At 46.0% G+C, this 25,753-nt stretch overlaps 1 protein-coding gene across 6 annotated transcripts in view; it reads left to right on the forward strand.

Annotated features, from left to right (window-relative positions):
• The window catches only part of reps2 (RALBP1 associated Eps domain containing 2), a 259,419-nt gene that overhangs the window by 189,296 nt on the left and 44,370 nt on the right, over nucleotides 1-25,753 (forward strand). For all 6 annotated transcript variants that reach the window (XR_005461312.1, XR_005461313.1, XM_038802518.1 and 3 more), the window contains 4 exons: nucleotides 7,310-7,397; nucleotides 9,817-9,858; nucleotides 21,314-21,359; nucleotides 22,571-22,707. Coding sequence is in view for 4 of the 6 variants with exons in the window: in XM_038802518.1 (XP_038658446.1) it covers nucleotides 7,310-7,397; nucleotides 9,817-9,858; nucleotides 21,314-21,359; nucleotides 22,571-22,707 (313 nt within the window). In the remaining 2 variants the exon portion in view is untranslated. The remainder of the gene's footprint in view (nucleotides 1-7,309; nucleotides 7,398-9,816; nucleotides 9,859-21,313; nucleotides 21,360-22,570; nucleotides 22,708-25,753) is intronic.

A 25,753-nucleotide genomic window follows, 5' to 3' on the forward strand; every position in this document is an offset into this window, starting at 1 on the left:
TTGCAGAGAAGCCCCTGAGGCCTCTTTAAGTGAACCAATTAACGTTGAATTGCGTTGCCAGCCTCACTGGGCCGACGCCGGGGAGCTCGCGGCACACACTTCGAAAACTTTCCATAGAATTGCGCCCTTACTGTTGAGTTATTTGGTTACATATAAACAACATATGAATTAGGAGCAGGAGTAGGCCACAGGGCCACTCGTGCCTGCTATACCATTCAATAAGATCATGGCTGATCTGTCTTTTTTTTTTTAATTTAGAGTACCCAATTTATTTTTTCCAATTAAGGAGCAATTTAGCGTGGCCAATCCACTTACCCTGCACATCTTTGGGTTGTGGGGGCGAAACCCACGCAGACACGGGGAGAATGTGCAAACTCCACACGAACAGTGACCCAGGGCCGGGATCGAACCTAGGACCTCGGCGCCATGTGGCAGCAGTACTAACCACTGTGCCACCGTGCTGCGCCCGACTGATCTGATTTTAACCTCCATTTCACATTCCTACCTACCCCGATAACCTTTCACCCAGTTACTTATAAAAAATCAATCCACCTCTGCTTTAAAGATATTCACAGACTCTCACTCAAGTTCCAATGACTGATAACTCTCTGAAAGAAAGAAATTCTCCTCACCCCTGTCTTAAATAGGTGACCCCTTATTTTTAAACAGAGATGCCAAGTTCTAGATTCTCCACATGCACCCTGTCAATACCACTCAGGACCTTGTTTCAATCAAGTCGCCTCTTACTCTGCTAAACACCACCGGATACAGGCCTGGCTCGTCCAACCTTCCTTCATAAGACAACCCACTTATTCCAGGTATTAATGTAGTAAACCTTCTCTGAATTGCTTCTAATGCATTTACATCTGGAGACTAATACTGTACACAATACTCCAGAAATGGTCTCACCAATGCTCTGTATAACTGAATCATAACCTCCCTATTCTTGTTCAATGCAAGGCAGATTGATTACAATAACATTTTATTAGCGTTGTTAATTACTTGTTACATCTGCACGGTAACATTTTGCGATTCATGCACTAGGACATCCAAATCCCTCTCCATCTCAGAGCTCTGCAATCTCTTACTGTTTAAATAATAGGTCTCTTTTTCGTTTGTTCTGCCAAAATGGACAACCTCCCATTTGCCCACATTATACTCCATTTGCCAGCTCTCCGCCCACACGTCTAACCTATTTATACCCTTTCGTTGCCTCCTTGTGTCCTCTTCACAACTTATTTTCCCACTGACCTTTGTGGCATCAGCAAATTTCGCAACCATACCATCAGTCCCTTCATCTAAATCACTTATATAAATGTGTTCATAAAAGTTTTCTTTATTATGCTGTGTTACTACTATATTTAGCACTTGAATTTCCATTATAATGAAAGAAGATGGCCAAGAACAAAATATAGTAGGCTCAATTTGTATTGATTTGGGTCATTACCTCTATAGTTGGCCTTGGAACCCAAGTGCTTTTTATTTTTCTCTTCCCTTTTCCCACCCTTCTGAGGGTGCACCACCCCCTCCCCACCTCCATCACCAAAGCAAGTTGCTGCTCACTAAAGATATAACTGCTCCTTATCCAGAAGTGATCCATTGACAATCTGCAGTGGATGGTGAAATTCAGTGACAGTTCATCTTGTGAATGAGAGGAAAGGCCTTTTCTATCATTCAATACTTGTAGAGAAGACTATAACCTTGGATGCGTGTTGATGAGGACAATGTCAAGGGTTTCATTAAGTTTATGTTTGGTGGCCCTTTCTTCACCTAACGCACTCCTGTTGTGCTAAGAGAATGGCAGAAATTTCTTTCAACACAATTCAGTTACCCCCTGTTGGAATAGGCCCAAATCAACCATTTCAAAGTGTGAGCCTGCATTTGGGAATTCGAACGTGGGCTCAAAAGGTAATTGAGGTCGGTGCATCCAGTTGTGTGGCCTAATTGCTTTTGTAAACTAAATAGCCAGTTGGGAAATCATCTGTGTAGTCGACTTTCACGTCAGTCATAAAAATGTAATCAAGGTGGCAGTGGGTCACTGTGTGTTTGTGACATTTCAACAAGCATCTTGGAAATATCTATTACTTTTTCTTACTCGGGAAGGATCAGCTTGAGAACGGTTTGTGTCAGACTAATGGCAGATTGCACAGAAGCTTGAGTGAGGTTTGTTTTTGTTCCCCTTTCTTCCTCGTAAAAATGCTAGATGACTGGAATGCAGCACTTTTTGTTGAGCAATACTTCAGTGTGAGCCTCAAGCCGAAAGACCACCCATTCTGTTTGCTGCTGTCCTTGTTAAGGAAGGTTTAGTGGTACAACACAATTTGAATGCTTAGAACTGTGTTATCAGTGACCCTCTCTGCAATTAAATTGAAACAAATACTGAAGATAAAAGTGTGAACTTTAATCACACTTGGCTTCCAGCTCAGGGGATGCTGGGCAGTGGTGTCTCTTGAGGAGGTTCACGCATCCAGCCCCAACTCTCCCACCATTCACACACTAGGTTGCAGGCTAAATGCTCTTTCATTAAATCGCACACCAAGTTCTGCACGGTCAACCTGTTTCTCAAATAATAGAATTTTATTTCCAAATTATTTCGGGGGCTTTTCCTTGCATCTGTTAACTGAAGGAAAAGTTGAAGAATTTTCATTCTGGCGCTTTACTGCGGCACTTTGATTTAAAACAAAACTCCTTATTTATTCAGTTCTATCCAAAGATTATACCAAACCATCCAAACGTCCATTCTACAGGGTATAAACAAAAGAAATGTGGCTGACTTTGGGAGCTCCTGCTGTACCAGGGGTGGGCAAACTACGGCCCACGGGGCGCATGCGGCCCGCCAAAGGTCTTTATGCGGCCCACCAAGTCATTAAAAAATATATATATTTTTTTTTTTTAATTTTTAAACATTTTTAATTATTTTTTTTAAGGTTAATGGGGGGGGGCTGTTGGGTTACTTACTGGTATAGGGTGGATACGTTGACTTGAGTAGGGTGATCATTGCTCGGCACAACGTCGAGGGCCGAAGGGCCTGTCCTGTGCTGTACTGTTCTATGTTCTGTATGAGGCGCCCAGAATCATAACCGGGTGAAGTAATTATTTTACTTAATATACTATGCGGCCCTTTAAAATTGTGAATTTCTGAATGTGGCCCTTGCACGGAAAAGTTTGCCCACCCCTGTGCTATACAGACCAATACAGACTGTGACATTTTGAAGGGTGTAGTTTCAGAGGTACCAATTTGCAATATGATGTCCATCCCCTGTCATTGCCTTGCAGGCAGACTGAGATACATTAAGATCCCAACACTTGATTGAATACCAGTATTTCCTCTGTTTGCTCTCCAGTCAACCAGAATTAAAATCACTACTTCAATTGTTGTTCATATTTCTTAATTGGGAACTCTGTCTGCAGGTAGGTGTTATACATCTATATGATTTTAGACATCGGGTTGCATTTTAGGTTTTAAAAAATGGATATCATTTTGAAAAGAATAACTTCACTACAGCTTTTTCTTGTTTAAAGTTTGGCTCCTTGAACAAAAGTGGCATTGTTTCTTGGGTTTGCTTCCAAAGGTTTAATCTAAGATCTTTTAACCTCCAAGAGAGCATTACAATCCATCACTCTTGTGGTAATTGTACAAACACAGTAATGCTCTGCTGTCTTGACAAGTGTTTTCATTTAATTTCTCCCCTGCTAAATGTCTCCCTCCAACAGCTTTGCTCTGCGGCATGCTTGTACGAGATGTACATGAAAGTGGAAGCTGAAAAGTGGATCAACTTTTTTATTTATGCCTTGACCCTTTCTCTTGACTGTGCCCTTTCTTAAACAGTGGGGAACTATGCAAACAGCTCCCTCCAGCTCAAAGGCTCTGAACTGTTTTGACACTTAATTTGACCTGGTTGATTCAAGAGCTGAACCGCAAGCTTAAGATCACAGGCAGAGCATTCCCTAAGGGCACGGTGAAATATACAGGCCCATGAGGTCCCAGTTCAATGCCGATCCCGCAGAGCATTCCCTAATGGCACAGTGAAATATACAGGCTCATGAGGTCCCAGTTCAATGCCGATCCCGCTATCTGCTGAATTAGCTGGTCCTGTATGGGGCCAAGACAAGTGCACCACCGACCTCTATTTTTGGTTTGATTTGGCCAGAGTTTCGTTATACGGCAACCTCTGCTACAGGGGTGAGGGTATGCAATTGGACTTTTCTCTAGTGCTTCAATGGTCAAAGATTCCTCTGGCAGTCACTGCCTAAATGAATGATGGCTAGTTGGTTTCTCTGCCAGAGGTGGGCTATGGAATGTTACTCAGCAAGGAAGGAGTTGTCACATTCTAAAGGAGAGAAATCAGTTTAAAGTGTTTAAATTGGGCGGCACGGTGGCATAGTGGTTAGCACTGCAGCCTCTGGCACTGAGCACCCGGCTTCAATCCCGGCCCCGGGTCACTGTATGTGTGGAGTTTGCACATTCTCCCCATGTCTGCGTGGGTCTCACCCCCACAACCCAAAACGATGTGCAGGTTAGGTGGATTGGCCACGCTAAATTGCCCTTAATTGGAAAAAACAATTGGGTGCTCTAAATTTATAATTAAAAAAAAAAAATAAAGTGTTTGAATTAACGTCCAAGAGTGTATCTTTGTAAGCATTTTAGAATGAAAACTGCCGCTGTCTTTGCAATATGATTGTTGAAGGGTACCAGAATCGGCGAGTACTGGAAACAAAGGCCTCAGGCTTGACATGGTCATCTGAATCACGGCCTATTACACATTGCAGTGTATGTGTGGATATATAAGACTTTTTGGCGGAGGGGGGATGCAATCTTCAACCTCAACTTAAAAGAAATGCACAGGCAGTATAACTGCGGTCCACCTATAACACTCCAAAATCTTCACAGAGATTTCACTGCTGTACCGAGTATTACTGCAGTATAATTACTCTTTACAAATTGTTTGAAGCTCATTTTTCGCACTTTTTTCACAAATCAAGTATGTGCACAATGTCACAATCAATCGTGTGAGTATTAGAGAGACAGATGAGCAAGGTCAATAAAAGAAAGGTTTCCGATCGTTGTCTGTTCAAAGGTTTACCTTGCCTTACCATCCATTCTATTCTACAGGGTAACCATTGGGATTAGGAAGCACTTGCGAAAATCAATCCTAATCTCGCCCTTTGTAATTTGAACTTGTTCCCTCTTTTCTTAATATCAGAGGTTAGCTGGAAGTAATGTTCCATATGTAAATATGTATTAGTCCCCCTTGTGGTTGTCTCTTGAATTGTCCATATATCTACAGTCTTTCCTCTCCGAAACCTCCTCCGATGAGGCTTAAAGTTGTGGTTAGTCCCTGCAGCACCTTTAGCAGTTGAATGGCTCCTTGACTAAAACTTACACTCCTGCTTCTTTCCCTCTTAACCAGTCCTTTCAAATATTCGGATCTCAATCGTGCTCAGTTCCCTACTTATTCTTCGTCATTCAAACTGACTGTGCTTCTGACTCTTCTCTGGAGTATTGTTTACAGCTTTGGCCTCCTTGCCTAAGAAAGGATATACAGGCCGGAGAGGAGGTACAACCAAGGTGCACAAGACTGGTTCCTGGGATGGTGGGATTGTCCTATGAGGAGAGACTGAGGAGACTGCTCTTTTATGCTCTCAAATTTAGTAGCATGAGAAATGATCTCATTGAAACGTACAAAATTCTTACCGGGTGAAATAAGGTAGATGCAAGAAGGATGTTTTTCTTGGCTGGAAGGGGGTCAAGAACCAGGGAACACAGTCTCAGAATAAGGGACAGGCCATGTAGGACTAAGATGAGGAGGAATTTCTACACCCAAAGGGCTCAGTCATTGAATATGTTCAAGATAAGATTGATAGATTTATAAATAACATAGACAACAAGGGATATGGGGATTGTGCCGGGAAATGGTGTTGAAGTAGGTCAGCCATGATCTCACTGAATGACGGAGAAGGTTTGAGGGCCAAATGGCTTACTGCTACTCCCATTTTCCTCTAAGTATTTAACCTAGATCTTTAGAAGGTTATGTTAATTATTTATATTTTATTTTCTGAATTCATTATTTTAGTTACTAAGTTTTGACGGTCTCTTTTGTCCTACTCCTGCAGCTAAAATGTAGGGCGCAGTTACAGAAGGAATACATTACTCATAATCCAGAGGCCAGGATTAATAATCCATGGATGAGTCCAAATCCCACCATGGAAGTTGTGGAATTAATTTCAGTGAATCTGGAATCAAAAACTAGTGTCAGTAATGGTGACTATGTTTTGTCTGGAAACCCATTTGGTTCACCAATATCCTGTTAGGAAGGAAATCTGCCTTCCTTCCCCAATCTGGACAATGAATACTGGCCTGGTCAGTGTTGCTCAATCATGCAAACGAATAAAAATAAGAGTTCTGACGAGCAATTCATTTCTTTCTAAAGAGTACTTAGTTCCTTCTTGCAGCTCTGCTTACTCAGAATGTGATTTTTTTTTGATGGGGGTTGGGGTGAGGGTTTGCAGAGCAATCTAGTAGCAGATCTTTGGGGCTTATGCTATGAAAAAGTGGGAGGTGAACTCGCCTGTGAATGAACCAAAGTGGCAGTGGCACCACGTGCAAGGAGGGCTACAACGTCTGACATCATAATCAGCAGTAGTGTTGGAGGAAACTCCCTTCATGTGAAAAGCAGTGGGGTTTTCAGGGGTCCAGCACAATATTCGATCATTATCACTACAAAAAAAATTATTTCAAATTTTTTTTCCAATTAAGGGGCAAATTAGCATGGCCAATCCACCTAACCCCGTTCATTATTTGGGTTGTGGGAGTGAGACCCACAAAGACATGGGGAGAATGTGCAAACTCAAATGGACATTGACCCAGGGCCGGGATCGAACCTGGGTCCACGGCGCCGTGAGGCAGCACAAAAAAATAATTATATGTGATCTGCTTTGAGATTTATGGAATGTACATTCTTTTATGGAATGTGCATTCTTTTATTGCATTCTATTTATGCATTGTTCTTTCACAAACGTGATTGACCACCTCCTCTATGTCCGCATCCCCTGCCTCACCCTGGTTTAAGTTATACTCTTGCGTGCTTCTGAACAATGTAGGAAAATTAAGCTCAATGATGGAATTATCTTCAAATACTTCCTTACATAGAAACTAGGAATAGACTGCTCTGCAAACACCCTGAAAACGCATCCAGTTCGGTTCAAAATTGGAGGGTATATTCCTGTTGGGTTTGCAACATGAGGATTCTACGTTACACAATTTTGTCAAAACAGTATTGAATGTTACAATTTACTTTTTCCTGAACAGGAGAATATTGTAGCTGAATCAATGCCAGCTATATTACCTGCAAGTACCCTCCAACAGCCAGAACAGCACTTCTACAATGACAAACCAGGTAGGAACATTAAAAATTATCTCTCTCTAGTGGAACAGTGTCATTTGTTTAGGTTTCTCTTGATTGTAGAGATGAAATACCCTGGCTTGACACGCCCCCCCCCCCCCCCCCCCCCCCCATTTCTTGGAGATCTGAAGAGGTAACCACGCATATGAAGAATAGACGAGCAATGATTTGTGGGAGGCGTTCTGTAGTCAGAGGGGTAAATAGCTTACTTTGTAGGTACTGTCCAGAGCCACCGATATCGTTGAGTGAATGGAAATGAAATAGTAGAGTGAGTCGTCAAAAGGTCAAAATTCTACATGGGCCTAACTTCCTTGTATTTGTAACAAACAGTTTGGCTGGTGTAAATATTTGGGAGCGCCACAAACAGACCTCTGCGCATACTCTCTTGGCCCATGCTCCTAATTGACAAAGCTCCCTCCTGGAAGTGGTCACACAAAATACACTTGGAAAGGTAAATGAGATATACTGGGCTACATTTAAAAAGTCAAGCCTTTCTTCCATCCCATCTCCCCAAAACACAAAGTTAATAAAGAGGTGCACCCTGAGTTCCACATCATTTCCTCCACACATTTGAAATATATTGGGGGGAAAGAAACTTTCAGAATGGATAAATACATGAGAGTAAATCTAAAGTTAACCCCAGTCCCAATTTTAACCTGGATTCAATGTGTTGTGACTGGGCTGAGGAAGGAGGGGGAGGCCCGGGGGGGGGGGGGGGGGGGGGGGGGGGGGGGGTTGCTGATGAGCACGTGACCTTCCTACCCCAACCTGTCTGAAATTTTGCGGGAGGCGATGGAGGCATCAGAAAGCCCACCTGCCCTTGAGCCAATTATTGGCCACTTAAGAGCCTCTTTCTGCTTCGTTGCTATTTTACCCATGACCCAGCAGCTTTGCAACTTTAGCTTTGTTGCCGTTAGATAAGGTGGGGGCACCCCCTTTCCCAAGACCCTGTGACTATTGGAGGCAAACCCCCCCCCCCCCCCCCCCCCCCCCACCCCCACCCCCCCCTTCCCCAAAGGTAATTCTTCAACCTTTATCCTCTTTCCCTGAACTGTCAAATCTGGCCCTCCACGCAACCCCTGACTCTGGGGCCAGCCAGCTTGGCTCCGGTGATAGCCTAGGCTTAGCGAAGTGCAGGCTTCTCTTCATCCAGGACTGGCTGTAGTCCCAGCAGTGGCCACTTCTCCTCCCTCACGCTGCTGTGACTACAGAGCTGCCAGCCATCCAATTGACCGCTAGCTCTCTTCTGAGATAGGGGAGGAAACTTCATCTTAACGCATATATCTCTGCTCCGAGCTTTGAATCGTTGTGGGGGCAATCGCCGCTATAGGTAAGATAAAGTAGCCATAGTCCTAGATGACCATAAACTACTTTCCACTGAGAGGTGGTGAATTTAACTTGAGGATCGCCATACCTCAGGCGAGGGGGCAAGGTTGAGAAGGCAGGGCTTTCATGAATAGCCTCAGCCAGTACGGGAATTGAACCCGTGCTGCTGGCCTTGCTCTGCACCGTGTACCAGCTGTCTAGCCAAGTGAGACCCCCTCCCCCTGCACAGATCTGGTATCGAACCTGGGAATTTCCGATCTGTCTGCTTGTATTATTAAGAATTGTTGAGACATCTGAGGGAGGTTTTGCTCAATTTCTGAAATAAGGATGTGCACATCAATTCTTACGGCAAGTAAATCAAGAGTATTGAAGGATTGCAGATGTTCAGTACTTTATTCTGTGGTTCCACCAGATGAAAAATATTTTGCCCTGTGGCCAAGTGATTAATTATTATGTTGAATTCTGTGAAATTTCAAACTTCATTAAAATTGTAATGCACCCATTAAATCAGGTTTATGTACCAACTGTGTTCTGATTGGGAGTCTTGTTTAGCACAGTGGGCTAAACAGCTGGCTTGCAATGAAGAACAATGCCAGCAGCGCGGGTTCAATTCCCGTACCGGCCTCCCCGAACAGGCGCCGGAATGTGGCGACTAGAGGCTTTTCACAGTAACTTTATTGAAGCCTACTTGTGGTGATAATAAGTGATTATTATTATTATACATTGGAGGAAATTGGACTGGCCAAAATGTTAAAGCAAATACTCTTGAGCTTCTTGGTACGAGGCTAATCTAGTAGCGAAAATTACTTTGGGGAATTATTTGCTGCAGTTGAATAAGTTTTGTTCATCTCTCCGTGTAACACTAGGAGACAGCTCACTGTAAGCAATTAAACCAAGAAAAGAATTAGCAGAAGTTAACCAAGTCTGCTTGAATCATAATTTCTGTCAAATAGCTCGGAACATTTGTCAACCCATATGTGGGCTGCTGTGTAAGAATGAGCAAGTGGTAATCCTTCATGATGGCGGGAGAGAATGGAACAAACAAACGGATGCTGAATTTGCACTAATTTCTGCATTTATTTTACAGATTTAAATCTGATCACAAATGCTAGTTCCAAACAAATATCAGGTGAGTACCACACTACGAAAGATGCGTTCTGAGAAGGATTCTATTTCTTAATGGTTCATTATTAATGACAAAAAGTTAGAGATGGCACAATGGTCAGTCCATTACACCAGAAGATATATGGGGCTGGATTCTTCTTGCCCGACGCTGATACCGTATTCGGCGATTGGGTGGAGAATGGGCTCCTGCGCCCAAATCGGGGCCAGCACCAGTTTGACGCTGGTCAGCCATCCCCCAACCACTTCGAAATGGCGTCATTGTGTCGCACGCCATTGCAGTGGTGCTGGCGCTTCAATGGCAGGCCCTCCCGCGATGCTCAGCCCCCGATGGGCCGAGTTCCCAACAGCCCGGGGCACATGTGGTCTCAGTGGTCGGGAACGCGGCATGGTGGCTGTGGACTGCGTCCAGTGCCACCACACTAGGCCGGGATCTGTGCCGCTTGCCAGGATCCATACTGCTGGCTGGGGGGGGGCGTCCGGGAGAGCTGGGGAGACTGGCAGAGGTGGCTTGTAGTGTCACGGATGGCGGGTCCGCGCCGGCCGGCTTCATGTTGTACGTGAGCATGCGTGGCCACGTGTTGTACGTGAGCATGCGTGGCCACGGACCCGTTTTCAGCGAGGGCACCAGGAGATTCACCTGGCACCGCTGTGAGCCCCTCACCAGTCCCAGAATTGGTAAGGTTTTGGCGCCGATTTTTGGGTCGTAAGACGTCCGCAAATTCATTTGAGCCGGCACTTAGCCGTTGAAATAGAGAATCCAGCCCATGATTTCCCCACGTCCTCCGTCATTCTGTCTTGGGATTTCTCTACATATAAGCTAAAAAACGGTGACACAAATTACTTCAGACTGCATTCATGCCTCCTAATGATCAAGTGTACACTGTAACCTGTCAGATTGGTGGAGAGGGGTACATGCTCGGGACACATGTTATCTAGAGAGAAGGAAAAAAGAGGGAAAAAATGTATTTTCTTTCAAATTTGAGGCAGAGCAAATTCAGAAAAGCTTGTACATTTCCAAAATTATTTAACTTCCCACCCAGAAATTAACAGAATAAACCTTAAGGGACAAGGTTTCACTTTTAACAATTAAACTAAAACCAACATAGATTAATCCTAAATTAACAGGCAAATTGTATTGCGTAGAAATTATAAACTACACATGATATGGCTGATACAACAGAGGTTTATCTCACACACTTCTCAGGAACATGTGACACAAAGTGATCCCCAAAGTCCTAACTGGTATTCCAGTGGCATTCCGCCATTTATCCTCACGCCAGGTCTAACCCTCAAATATCCTCCAAACAACTGCTTTGCTCTCTGAGATCCACAGGCAAGCTTATCTCCACATGGTGTATTTCTGTGGACCCTCTCACTCTCTGGTCACAACAATCCTGGTGGCATAGCTTTCCAGAGTCCCTTATATCCAACCACTCATAGCATCCTGTTATGATCAACTTTGCTGGAAAACATTCAGCTCTACAGCGAATCTGAACTGATCAGACACAGTTTTACGATATTAGTCCTTTCCCGCTGGCTTAAACAGTGCTTTGTGCCCCAATTCCATTCTGATTTGTTTCCTGCTGTCATAAAACTGAAGACAGACCAAAGGCTGAAATTTCATCTCCCAACTAACTTCTGTTTCCTTAGCAACCTGAAAGCTGAGCCGTAGTCTAATTCCTCAGAAGTGGTGTCACAGCCAGGAATACCAATTCTTAAACTCCTTCCCCCAGAGCTACTGTTTCAAGGATAGAGGCTATGAAAACATTTTGTCCCAAAATATTTTAAAAATGAAGACTCAATTAAATAAACAACAAATATGGAGGTTGGTACTTCTAATCATGTTGCAATTAAGCTGACCACACAAAGCTCTGTGCTAGGCATTATGTTTAGAATTTCATTTCTACTATTTCACAGTTTCGCTGGCTTCTCTTGTAGGTGTGCATCAGTCTCGGTATCCAAGAAAATCCGTTCCCTTGCTGTGATATTTAGGTAAAATCCATAGCTTACACAGGGAAAAAAACACATTATTTTCTGCTTTACTTTCTGTCGTATGACCTGACTTTTGCAGATGGTGGGGTCTTGCTTCCTGCTATCCGCAGGGTCCCTGCCGACTCCCGAGTATCCCGCAGCCAATTTATGTTTGAATGACCATTAAGTAGTTGCAGGTGGGACCTCCGTCCCTCATTTGGAAGGGAATCCTGCTTTTGAGAGCTCCTGTCCATGCCTGCCTTCGACAAGTGGAAGCTCCCAAGCTATCAAAAATGGCCCATATTTTCAGGGTCTTGCCATTAATCTTATTTGTTGATCTGAAGCGTTTTCGTCCAGCCAGTCGTCATGGCTCCCGGTAGAGAGGCCAATTAGAACTCTTCACAGGTCCACCTACCACTGGTGATTGTGGAGCCTAGGTGGGGTGTGGTGGGGTTATTGGGACAAAGAGCCAGCATTGTTGTGGAACTTAAAAAATGTACCCAAAGACTGTTGGACTGATGGATCTCCTTGGAGCAGTCCATGCCATTGTTGATCTCCCTGTTCATTTGGGAACTGCACTCTCTATTTGGATCACCCTCAGTGACGATTTCTGTTGCCTATTTAACAAGTTCAGAATCTCTTGACAGATGTTTTTGTAGACTAACTTTGAGGGAGTGATGTTTTCGTGCACTTTTCTTCAGTTTGTTGACTTGCCAGGTGCATCAAATCTTCAGACTATTTCTTTGTGGAACTTGAGCAATTCTACCACATTGGGCTCTTCCATTCCATCAAAGCCAATTTCCTTCTACAAGGTGAAGATTTTGCGCTGAACTTTGGGACACTGCTATGAAGTGGCTGACAACCTTCCCGCCACCCACCAAGCAGTGCAATTACATAATTTTGTCCCATGAATCAGAAATATTGTTGATACCTTGGCGGCTGTTGTAGACATGACAAAATCTCCTGACTGTTGACCTATTCTCACCATCTGTTGCCATGATGAGCTGGGAGAAGTAATGACACAGAGACCAAGTCTTGAATGTTTCTATTGCTTCCCGACCCATGACAATAAAATTAAGTCATATTGAGTGGCAGGAAAATTACCTCGATATTTTTGGACAAGTTACCAATGCTGGGATGACCTGGGGCATTATCTAAGAGGATACACTACCTTGATGATATTTTCCCTGGTGCAATATCTCCTCTGTCATAATATCCACTCATGTATATCATGAGATGCAGACAGGCAGTGATTGACACACAATAACCAATGAACACACACAATCACCAGACAGGACACCACCACTATAAAGCCCGCAGGGCATTAAGACACTCCCTCTCTCACAGGACATGGCTAGGGAGATAGTCACAGTGCACCGGCCAATGAACATCATCACCATGTGATAGAGAGCTAGTCTGGTCAAGCGGGTTGGAGGTTATCAGTTAGGTTAATAGAGTGTCAACCCACAGCAGATTATGTACAGCAATCAGCAGGTTCAATAAAACAGTGTTGGACCATCTCCTGTGTCGGAAGCCTGTTTCTCGTTTTACTGCATCCAGTTGCAGTCGATGCTAGACCAACACAGATAACACATCATGGTACCAGGAAGCTATTAACTCTAACAAACCTACCTCGAGTGAATCTGCAACTACCAGCATACAGCCATCCAGCGGCATGGAAAAGATCCAACCTCCTCCGGATCTCTGGCAACCTCGGCGCCAACATGAAAGTCTTCAAACAGAAGTTCCGCCTATATATCGAGGCCTCCGACCTTGAGGCAGCATCGGATGCCCGAAAGATTGCGCTGTTCCTGTGGACTGCGGGGGATCACGCCATCCACATCTATAACTCATTCACGTTTGCCGATGGCGAAGACAAGCGAAGTTCAAGACGGTTCTGCTGAAATTCGACAACCACTGTGACATTGAGGTGAATGAGAGCTTTGAACGGTACATCTTCCAACAGAGGCTTCAGGATAAGGATGAACCTTTTCAGTCCTTCTTGAGCCATCTCCGCATCCTAGCGCAGTCATGTAATTATGACTCAACGGCTGATTCCATGATCCGGGATCAGATCGTTTTCGGGGCCCAGTCCGACTCCCTGCGGGAGCAGCTCCTCAAAATCAAACAGTTGACCCTCTACATCGCCATCGAAACGTGCATTGTCCATGAGCATGCCAGGAATCGTTACTCCCGCATCAGGGCGGCAGAAAATGCAAAACTAGTCTCCCACGAGGCAGAAAGGGTGCAGGCCATCGCAAAAATGCAAGGCCTGAGCATCGAGGAGAGTGGCCATTTTGCGTGCTTTTCCCGGGTCCCTACGCATGCGCGCCACGGCCGGGTGGACGACGAGACCGAAGACCCCGATGCGCATGTGCGAACGTCGGCCGACCGCACTGCGCATGCGCGATGGCGCGCAGAATGCGCTGACGTCAGCGTCATGACGTGTCCAAATTGTGGCTCCGCCCATTTAAAGCGCCAATGGTCCAGCCAAAGGAAGGCGATGTCTACAGTGTGAAAAGCCTGGGCATTATGCGGCCCTCTGCAGGTCCACTCCACTGACCAACAGCCAGCGATCCCAGCTGAAGCGCAGACGTGTCCGCTGAGTACAACAAGGCATGCAGGATTCTGATCCCGACAACCCAACGGACCCCAATGCTGACTGCCTCGAGTCTCCATACCGGGTGGGCATAATCACCACGCACGAGCTGGCTTCCACCGTGCCTGCAAACCGCCTTTCAATCCTCACTGTGGATCCTGACGACAAGTGGTGTGCTGTCATCACGGTTAACCAGTCTTGCTCTGATTTAAATTGGACACTGCCGCATCTGCAAACCTCATAACACAGTCAGACCGCGACAGCATCCGAGGCCAACCTAGCATTCTTCACAATGGCAATGCCGTAGCTGCCAGTGGATCGTATCAGCTAGGTGTATCTCACAAGGCAATCAAAGCGACGTTACGATTCGAGATCGTCCAGACTGACAAGGCATCCCTGCTCGGTGCTCGCGCATGCAAACTCCTAAATCTGGTCCAGCGAATCCATGCCATGTCCTCGACACCGGCAACTGCCTCGCCCAATATAAATCTCCAGGCTGAGATAGATGACATTCTCACGCAATACCACAACGTGTTTGATGGAATGAGCACACTCCCATATCGTTACAAAATATTGCTCAATCGAATGCCATCCCAGTCATCCATGCACCACGCTGGGTGCCGGCTCCTCTCAAGGATAGTCTGAAAATGCAGCTACGAGAGCTCCAAGACCAGGGTATCATCTCAACGGTTACGGAACCAACAGACTGGGTCAGCTCCATGGTCTGCGTCAAGAAGCCCTCTGGTGAACTCCGCATTTGCATCGATCCCAAAGACCTGATTCGCAACATCATGCGCGAGCACTACCCAATCCCAAAACGTGAAGAGTTAACCTGTGAGATGGCTCATGCCAAATTCTTTACCAACCTGGACGCCTCCCGTGGGTTCTGGCAGATACAGCTGGACAAGTCCAGTCAGAAGCTGTGCACGTTTAACACTCCGTTCGGCAGGTATTGCTACAACCGCATGCCTTTTGGTATCATATCAGCTTCCGAAGTATTTCATCGCATAATGGAGCAAATGATGGAGGGCATCGAGGGGGTGCTATTCTATGTGGACGACGTGATCACCTGGTCTACGATGCCAGAGGATCCCATCGCTCGCCTCAAACAAGTTTTCCAGAGGATTCATGAAAACGGCCTCCAGTTCAACAGGGCCAAATGCTCATTTGATAGGTCCGCTATCAAGTTTCTGGGTGACCACATTTCACAGCAGGGTGTGCAACCTGACGCTGACAAGATGCCGGCAATCAATGCCATGAAGACCCCAGAGGACAAAAAGGCGGACCTCCGTTTCCTCGGGATGGTGAATTTCTCGGGAAACTCATTCCCAACACAGCATCCCACACCACAGCCCTCCGGCATCTCATTAAAAAGTCGTCAGTGTTCCAGTGGCTTCCCGCACATCAAGCGGAGTGGCTTGAGCCGAAGGTGAAGCTCACCACAGCCCCAGTACTGGCATTCTTTGACCCAACCAAGGACACCAAGATATCCACAGACACAAGCCAGGACGGCATTGGGGCGGTGCTCCTCCAGCGAGACGACTCCTCGTTCTGGGCTCCAGTGGCATACGCCTCCAGGGCCATGACTCCGACCGAACAACGGTATGCCCAGATCGAAAAGGAGTGCTTGGGTCTCCTGACAGGAATAGTCAAGTTTCATGACTACGTATACAGCCTTCCAAAGTTCACGGTGGAAACAGACCACAGGCCTTTAGTCCACATGATCCAAAAGGATTTAAATGACATGACACCTCAGCTGCAGCGAATTCTTCTTTGTCTCCGCTGATATGACTTTGAACTAGTCTACACACCGGGTAAGGAGCTGATCATCGCGGATGCCCTATCCTGATCCGTCGCCACGCCATGTGAACAGGGCGACTTCATTCGCCACATTGAAGCACAGGTGCAGCTGTGTGCCAGCAACCTCCCAATCACTGATGAACGCGTTATACAAATACGCGAAGAAACTGCCAAAGATCCCCTACTGCAGTGCGTGATGAAGCACCTCGCCCATGGCTGGCAAAAGGGGCCGTGCCCCCAGTTCTTCAACATTAAGGACGAGCTGACGGTTGATGAGGGGATCCTTCTTAAACTAGATAGAATCGTCATTCCCCAAAGCATGCAAAACATGGTGCTCAGACAGATCCATGTGGGTCACCTGGGGGTCGAGAAATGTCGACGCAGAGCTCGGCAGGCAGTTTACTGGCCTGGCATCAGCCAGGACATTGCCAACACAGTCCTGAACTGCACAACATGCCAGAAGTTTCAACCAGCTCAGCCCAAGGAAACGCTGCAACAGCACGAGAACGTGACCTCTCCGTGGTCCAAGGTGGAGATAGATCTCTTTCACGCCAATGGGCGTGATTATGTGCTCATGGTCGACTACCTCTCCAGCTACCCAGAAGTGGCGAAACTGTCGGACCTCACGTCCAAGTCCGTCATCAAAGCCTGCAACGAGGTGTTTGCCAGGCATGGGATACCACTCACGGTAATGAGTGACAACAGTCCATGTTTCTACAGCCAAGAGTGGTCCGACTGCACGATCCTGCCACTTTAGTCATACCACATCCAGTCCCCATTACCCGCAATCAAACGGGAAGGCCGAGAAAGAGGTCCATATTGTCAAGCGGTTGCTGTGCAAGGCTGCAGACTCGGCCTCGGATTTCAACCTGGCGCTATTGGCATACAGGGCAACCACTCTGTCGACTGGTTTGTCCCCAGCGCAGTTGCTCATGAACCGCAACCTGAGGACGACTGTTCCAGCCATCCATGTTCCAGACCTTGATCACCTCACGGTGCTGCACAAGGTGCAGCGATCCAGGGACAAGCAGAAGATCACTTATGATGTTCATGCCACGGATCTGCCTGCGCTGGCTCCAGACGATGTTGTTCGCGTTCAGCTGCCTGAGGGAGGTTGGTCAGCCCTACCTGTTGTCGTCAGACAGGCTGCTCCCGGGTCTTTCGTTCTCCAAATGGCTGATGGCTCCATTTTACAGCGCAACAGGAGGGCGCTGCGTAAAGTTCCCTGCCCATCACCCGACCGCACTTCTCTGCATGTCATCATGCCTCCTCCGGACGTCTTGCACCACGAGGCCACCAATCTGGCAGCGATCCCACAAGGCCACCAAGATGGCAGCCATCCCGCCTGTCCAGGTGCCGGCGTCCCGTCTCCCCGCCCCCCCCCCCCCCCCCCCCCCCCCCCCCCCCCCCCTCCACCTCTGCGGCAATCGACAAGAATTGTTTGCCCACCACAAAGACTGAATCTATAGACTTAAATTTTGTTCAGTTTGCTCTGTATTTGCACGATAGACACCTTCCCATGTACATATGTTCATTCATTCCCCACTTGTACATAGTTAAGCATGCATATACAGCCACGTTCCAAAATTTATTTTAAAAGGGGGAGATGTCATAATATTCACTCATGTATATCATGAGATGCAGACAGGCAGTGATTGACACACAGAATAACCAATGAACACACACAACACAGAACAACCAATCACCAGACAGGACACGACCACTATAAAGCCCACAGGGACTTCAGGCTCTCCCTCTCTCACAGAACACAGCTGGGGAGATAGTCACAGTGCACAGGCCAATGAACATCATCACCATGTGATAGAGAGCTAGTCTGGTCAAGCCAGTAGCAGGTTATCAGTTAGGTTAATAGAGTGTAAACCCACAGCAGATTATGTACAGCAATCAGCAGGTTCAATAAAACAGTGTTGGACCATCTCATGTGTCAGAAGCCGGTTTCTCATTTTACTGCATCCAGTTGCAGTCGTTGTTAGACCAACACCGATAACACATCGTCCTCCAAATAGGAATAGCCTGCATTCTTGAAAGAGTACCCCCCCTCCCCATCACCAGGCTTTCTTACCCGAAGGTCAAATGATGTGCTGATGTTCTGTAACCCTAATGTCTTTATAACTGCTATGCGACTAAGGACCTAAACAAAAAATCTCCCCGAGCATTCCCATCAAGCAGGCAAATTAACCGATTGTTGATGCATAAACATCCTGACGCTGTTTTCTGTTTGGAGTTGTATGTTCTCTGTGGCATCAAGTAAAATCCCATCTCAGCAATGTTAAAGGCTTGTTTTGGTGAGTAGCCACATTCTTCAGTAAAGTTATCCAAATAGGAGGGAATACACTAGACACTTCAGTTTTGGCACTAGCTGCTTCGCTGGTTCCTTTAAGTAGCCCCGATCCAAGGGCAGCACTAAGCTGCAACAAAGTCTCTCTCACTGACCTTAAAATGATGCCTCTGCCTCCACACAACACAAGGTAGCATCTGGGGATCCACATTATTCAGAAGTTTAAAAAGTCAGGACCTGCTGGCTTCCCTTTTCCTCCAGAAAGAGAAGTATTACATCGTCAATTTTTCACCCAAACAAACCCCTGAGCCAAGGACAAAATGTTATCTGCAGCAAACGTCACTGTCACCAGCTTGAAAATGGCCTCTACCTGATGCAGAGCTGCACAAGAGCCACACCCAGAGCTCCAACATTAAAAGATGATTGCAGAGTTAGCACCTGTACTGCATTTCACAAGAGCGATCTGTCCAGGCTTCCACTCCGCCACTCACTCCCCATGCACCTCCCCCCCAAACCAGAATTGATTATCATCCTAAATGTAGTCTCTGGCGGGAAACATGATGTGATTTCCCATCAGGTGGTTCGGCTCAATCCAGATCACAACCCACCCACACTAGAATATGTTTTGGATATTGGGGTGATTTGAGCCCTGAATGAGGTATGTGGGACCTGAAGATGTCGGCAGTTCTGGCCCCTCCGAGGCAAAGGGCGCCCCACAGAAACCCCCCCCCCCCCCCCAGGTGTGCGACAGCCCACTATTCGGTCGCTAAAGACCCTGCCCCTTGCCTCTTCAGGTCATGCCCCTTGACAGTACCACCCTGGCACTGCCAATTTGGCACTGCCATGGTGCCAGAGGGTTGTGCCGTAGCACTGTCCAGCCATGCCCCTGATCATCCAGGTGCTACGATACACTCTGGACCCCGCGGCATGGTCATCACATCTGGGGCTAGCTTCTCCACAGCCCCGCGCCAAAATCGCGTTTGGCACAGGGACGGAGAATCAAAATTTACAACGGAATCGGGCCTGGAGCACTCCAGCAATTATCCGGGCCCCGAATATCCTGGCGTCCGCAAATTATGCCGCGCGGCTGGGGGGATCATTGCTTGAGGCCCGCCAGCGATACTCCCCTCCCAGCAGGCCGAGTTCCAGGCGGCATGGTTCTAACCACATATGGCCGGTCAGGAACATAGAGTAGCAACTGCGGACTCAGTCTGCCGCCGTCCTGGTGGGTAGCGGGGGGATCGAGCACCGGGGGGAAACCGGAGCAGCGATCGGGTCGGAAGGATCCCTGGGTGCGCGGCCGATCGGGGGGTGGGGGGGGGGGGGGGCTAGTTTTTTGGTGTTGGTCCGCGGTCTGAGTCCACCATGACGCTTGGCGCGGCCACTGGAGGCCACCTCCATGTGCATGCATGGACTCCGAACCGGAAGTGCAGGGGCCTGTATCCGCACTAAAGCTGCGTGAAGCATCCCTGGTTTCTGCTAGCCCCTTGCAGATAAGTGAATTGGGTTTTTTTTCTCGGAAACCCAGGAGTTTTTATGCCGGCGTGGGGACCTTGCCCCATTTTGGGAGAATCCAACCCCTGGTCCCTGTTTTTGGAGACGAGTGGTGATTTCCGCTGGCTTCACGTTGTGCCGGTGGGTGGGAGAATTACAGGAGTCTGGTGAATTGAGCTGAATGCCGATTCAACATATATAAATTAGAATTCAAATATGCTAATCTGGTTCATGCCCAGCGAGGGCTAGAACCAGATTACGTTGCTGGCCGGGGGTGGGGAGAATCTCAAAATGAGTTCTCACTGGCACTAATTGCATTATGGCCCTTTCCCGAGAGTTTCTGGCCATCACGCGATTTGCACCTGCCCGAAAGGGGTCAGAGAGTCACCCCCAATGTTGGTACGAATGTCATGATTTCAATGGGCACACCATCCCCATTCTGTGCATGATATTGTAACCAGAATTTGTTCAGCGAAGCAACTTTAATCGAGGACTTGCTGTACAGAGAAGCAGATTAATTTTCCCGATCAATTTCCTCAACTTGATTCATTTGCATGTATACTGAAATGTCCATATCAATTGGTTGTGACGTTGTTGCTGTCCTACGACTGAGAGATGTCCTACGACAATAGTCGCCAAACTGACTGAAAAAGAAAATCGGATTCAAAATTCTGCTCTGGAATGTTTTTGCACAAAACTGTCCGTCCAGCCTGTCCATTATAATGGTGCCTTTTTAAAATAAAACAAATGACCAGTTTGGTGATGAACTTCACATTTTAGTCTTGATTCACCGGGGGCTGGTTTAGCACAGTGGGCTAAACAGCTGGATTGTAATGCAGAACAAGGCCAGCAGTGTGGGTTCAATTCCCGTCCCATCCTCCCCGAACAGACGCCAGAATATGGCGACCAGGGGCTTTTCATAGTAACTTCATTGAAGCCTACTTGTGGTGACAATAAGTGATTATTATCATTGATTCTGGATCTAATAACAATTACATTTTTGTCAGTGCATTTTTCTTTTTGCAACTCTGGCAATAGTAGGTTGTGTGATAAAAATTCGCTGGTAGAGGGAGAGAGAAGAGAGGGAGAGAGAGAGTGCAGCTGGCAACTGGGCAATCAATGGTTAAACCCATCGCAGTGCTCGCAGGAAAATCTGGATCTTTCTTGCTGAGTGTACATAGATTTAGAAAAAGTGCATGATTGGGAGTCTCAATTATAATTTAAAATGTTCTTTTTCATAAATTTCTTCTATTCAAGAGCGATGTCCTTTTAATGTGTAACCTCCTGCTTTTGAAGGTTGTAAAGAACTGGTTTACACCCAGAGAAGGAAAACAAGACCCAGGTAATTTATGTGCACTAAATAGCTTCTTAAATATCTAATGTTTATTAAAATGATAGAGCATTTTATATGCACAGTGTACTTTATGGTGCACTGAAATACTCAATGCATTTAGATTATCATCTATCCGATTCACTGTTATCTCAAGCACATTAATCAACCATGGCTGGGTCCCAGTGGAAGCTGAACAAATGTAATAGACTAGTTAAGCGAGCTTTACAAATTAGTTGAAAGGCTGGCTGTGTAAAGTAGTACTTGGAATGAGACTTGCTTATCAGACAAATCCCATACACAGTGGGTAGCTTCTTGCTGCACCATTACTAATTCCAGTTGATTTCTCATGGCTCTTCATTAAAACCTATTCAAAGTGAGTAAAATGAGCAGAGTTCAGCCAGAACGGAGTGAATGGAAAGCCACAAGTTCAGCGAGATCAGGACTATTGGAAAATCTGGAATTCAGCCGGAGCGGGGCCGGTGAAAAGCCACAAGTTCAGCGAGAGCTTGACCAGTGGAAATCCAGGCATTCAGCCATATGGGGCGGTGAAAGGTGGGAGTGTTCATCCAGAGTTGGGCTGGTGAAAAGTGGGGGCGAAGGTGTTCAGCCAGAGAGGGGCTGGTGAAAAGCCAGCGATTTGGAGAGACCGAGACTATCTCTGTTGCACAGTCTGTGAGTTCAGTGAGAGGGGGGGGGGGGGGGTCTATCTCTATCACACAGTCTGTGAGTTCAGTGAGAGGGGGGGTCTATCTCTATCACACAGTCTGTGAGTTCAGTGAGAGGGGGGGTCTATCTCTATCACACAGTCTGTGAGTTCAGTGAGAGGGGGGTCTATCTCTATCACACAGTCTGTGAGTTCAGTGAGAGGGGGGTCTATCTCTATCACACAGTCTGAGAGTTCAGTGGGAGGGGGTTCTATCTCTATCACACAGTCTGTGAGTTCAGTGGGAGGGGGGTCTATCTCTATCACACAGTCTGTGAGTTGTCAGAATCCTTTAGCAGACCTTGTGTCATGAGGGGTGATCCTGTGCAGCCACCGTTGTATTGTGAGAAACAAGGCAGTCAATTTGGGCATGGTGAACTCCCACGAGTAGCAATGAGATATATGATCTGGCAATCATGTTCAGTGCTGATTGAGAGGTAACAGTTGGCCAGGAGACCACTTTGTGTGTGCAACTCTACTAGCCCTTGTTAAAATGTGCCACCTTTCTCCACTATAGATCATACTCCAGTACCTCTGCTGAAGATGCTATTAAGAAAGGGGAGGTTCCTCCTACGCCACCACCTAGACTTCCAAAGACTCATTCCAGAGCCTCTTCCCTGGACCTTAATAAACTTTTCCAACAAGGTACCCAAGGTAAGTGATCCTTCCACTGTGCATCAAGAGCGGGTTTTGCTGATGAAACCACCGTCTATTTTCCCATATGCTTATTTGAAAAATAGAATGGATCCCAACTACTATTGTCAGAGTCAATATAGTGCAGTACATTTTTTTAAAAAATGGTTGTAATTTTGTCCAACCGCACATTTAACCTTTTTTACAAATGTAAAATCACCAAGCATAATTTTCATTGGAATCTAGTGCTTTGTGCCTGGAATTATGCCCTTAGCATCCAACAGAGACATAATTTCTAAGTCTTCAACAGCCGCTCAGATAAGATTTGCCTGTGACCTCTCCTCCATGTACCAGTACTATTTTATTTTCATATAATTTATTGTCCATAAAAACTACAGCTGTACCACAGCAGATGGGTTCAGTTAGTAAGGCGAGTCTTCTGGGGATAGATGTGCAAGATCTCTGGAAATAATTCCATGGAGCTGCATTTAGATCTATTAGTGCAATCCACCTGGAGGCACTCCAGAAGATCTGTTTATGCATGTAAATGGGGTTTCCCGTGCACTTCAATTACATGTTGGTGATGAAGTGGGAGCAACTTCAAGGATTTTCCCAGTCTTACTGTTAGGCCAAACATGTTGGTGAGGAGGGAAAAGCAAGTAATGGTTGCTGAAAAAGATGTCCAGTTTTTGGATGGCTGCACTTGAGACACTCTATTCGCAGCCTGAGGGTGAATTTAAATGTTTCTCCAAAATATCAGATTTGCTTTGTTGATTAGGTTATCTGATACGCTAGTTATATCTATCAGATCTTCAAACCTGTGAAGTGTTTCGAACCAGAGTTGGGTTTTGAATTTCTTGGGAAACTGCACTTCTGCTGCTCCCTAATTCTCTCCGTTTCTTTTTTCTGATTAAAAAAAAATCTTGCTCTGCCACAATTCGATGCTGCAGCTAGCCATCTTCTGATTCTGCACTCAAATGACCAAACTAGTGTAAGCCTTGGCTCTAAGGGCCCAACGAGCAACATAACTAGTCATCACTTTGACTAGTGCACATTGGATAGCAGCTAGGAGCAGAAACCCTCGCACTTAATTTTCTTCTGCAAAAACAAAGAGCGGCAACCTTCAACTCTAGAGTCACATGCTTTGATATCTTAATAATTAATCAATACATGTATTTTATTCATAAGTGCAAATTATGCCTTCTGCTGGGAAAAAAATGGGCAATTTCCCAAACACTTGGATTTCGCAGCATTTTTCATTTTGCTGCTTTCAGGCAAATATTTTTCAAAAGGCTCTCCAGGTGAAAGAGGTTAACCAAACTCTGTCCTAAACCCAGTTAAACCATATGCATCCTCTCATTGCCTACTCTTTCAGCTCAGTAGGAGAATCAAGCCTGGGATATTTAATTTGTATTGCTGGAGTGATTTTTTTATTCACTAAACTGTCAGAGAATATCTCAAAGCCACATGTTTGGATCAGGATTAGGAACAATCCTATCAATATTTCATTTAGAGTTATCCTTTGATGTTTAGGAATATTTTTCAAAAGCATTCTATCTTTTTAAAAGTTGGCAGAGAGGAATTTAAAGTTATAGTCATGTCAAAATTGTTACCACATGCTTTGTTTGGAAATCACATCTCTCCTTCAGTGCTTTCACATTTTAATAGCTTTGTCTCGAACATATAATACTGTCACTTCACCTCAACCAAGTTAATACTGCCTATAGTCATTGTCTCAGTAAGTTGACTACCCTGACATTATAAGTGTCAGAATTCTTAACAATACAAAATAACCACAATGATTCCAAAGAATATACTTTTTTAAACAAAGTAGCATTTTCCTTGTAACTAAAGTGGATGCAGTACATGAGCATCATAATATAGAATCCACAAGATGCATCAAAACTCCCTAACTCTGTAACCTCTTCACAGCTCTACAACCCTCCCAGAATGCTGCATTCCTCCAACTCTGACCTCTTGCACAATCCTGACTTTCTGTGCCCTGCCATTGGTAACCTTTTACTTCAGTCTGGGCCCCAAGCTCAAGGAATTCCTCCCCACACCTCCTTAACTTCTCCAACTCTCTCTCCTCCTTTCACACTCTGATTAAAATTCACGTCTTTGACCAAAGTTTTGATCACCAGTTCTAGTCATAGAGGTTTACAGCATGAAAACAGGCCCTTCGGCCTAACTTGTCCATGCCACCCAGTTTTTACCACAAAAGCTAGTCTCAATTGCTTGCATTTGGCCCATAACCCTCTAAATCCAGCTTTCCTTTCTAACTGTCTAATGTTCCCAGGTTCAATCCCGGCTCTGGGTCACTGACCGTGTGGAGTTTGCGCATTCTCCCTGTGTTTGCGTGGGTTTCGCCCCCACAACCCAAAGATAGAACATAGAACAGTACAGCACAGAACAGGCCCTTCGGCCCTCGATGTTGTGCCGAGCAATGATGACCCTACTCAAACCCACGTATCCACCCTATACCCGTAACCCAACAACCCACCCCCCCCCCCCCCCCCCCCCCCCCCCCCCCCCCCCCCCCCCTAACCTTACTTTTTAGGACACTACGGGCAATTTAGCTGTGCAGGTTAGGTGGATTGGCCACGCTAAAATTGCCCCTTAATAGGAAAAAATGAATTGGGCACTCTAAATTTAAAAAAAAAATAACTGTCTAATGCTTTTTAAAAAACAAAATTGTACCTGTCTCTACTACTGCCTCGGGCAGCTCATCCCAGACGCTCACACCCTCTGTGTGAAAAAATTGCCCCTCTGGACCCTTTTGGATCTCTCCCCTCTTACCTTAAACCTATGCCCTCTAGTTTTAGACTCCCCTACCTTTGGAAAAAGATGCTTGTCTCATTTTTTGTTTTGATGTTGATTTTTGCCTGATTATGCTTTTGTGATGACTTTTGAATAGTTTTAATCCAGTTTTTAGAACATTTTTAAACTCCATTCTTAAAGTTACAAAGCCAGGACCCAGGTTCGATCCCGGCCTTGGGTCACTGCCCGTGTAGAGTTTGCACATTACCCTGTGTCTGCGTGGGCCTCACCCCCACAACCCAAAAGA

Source organism: Scyliorhinus canicula, chromosome 7 (assembly GCF_902713615.1).
Source record: "Scyliorhinus canicula chromosome 7, sScyCan1.1, whole genome shotgun sequence".
Taxonomy (NCBI): Eukaryota; Metazoa; Chordata; class Chondrichthyes; order Carcharhiniformes; family Scyliorhinidae; genus Scyliorhinus; species Scyliorhinus canicula.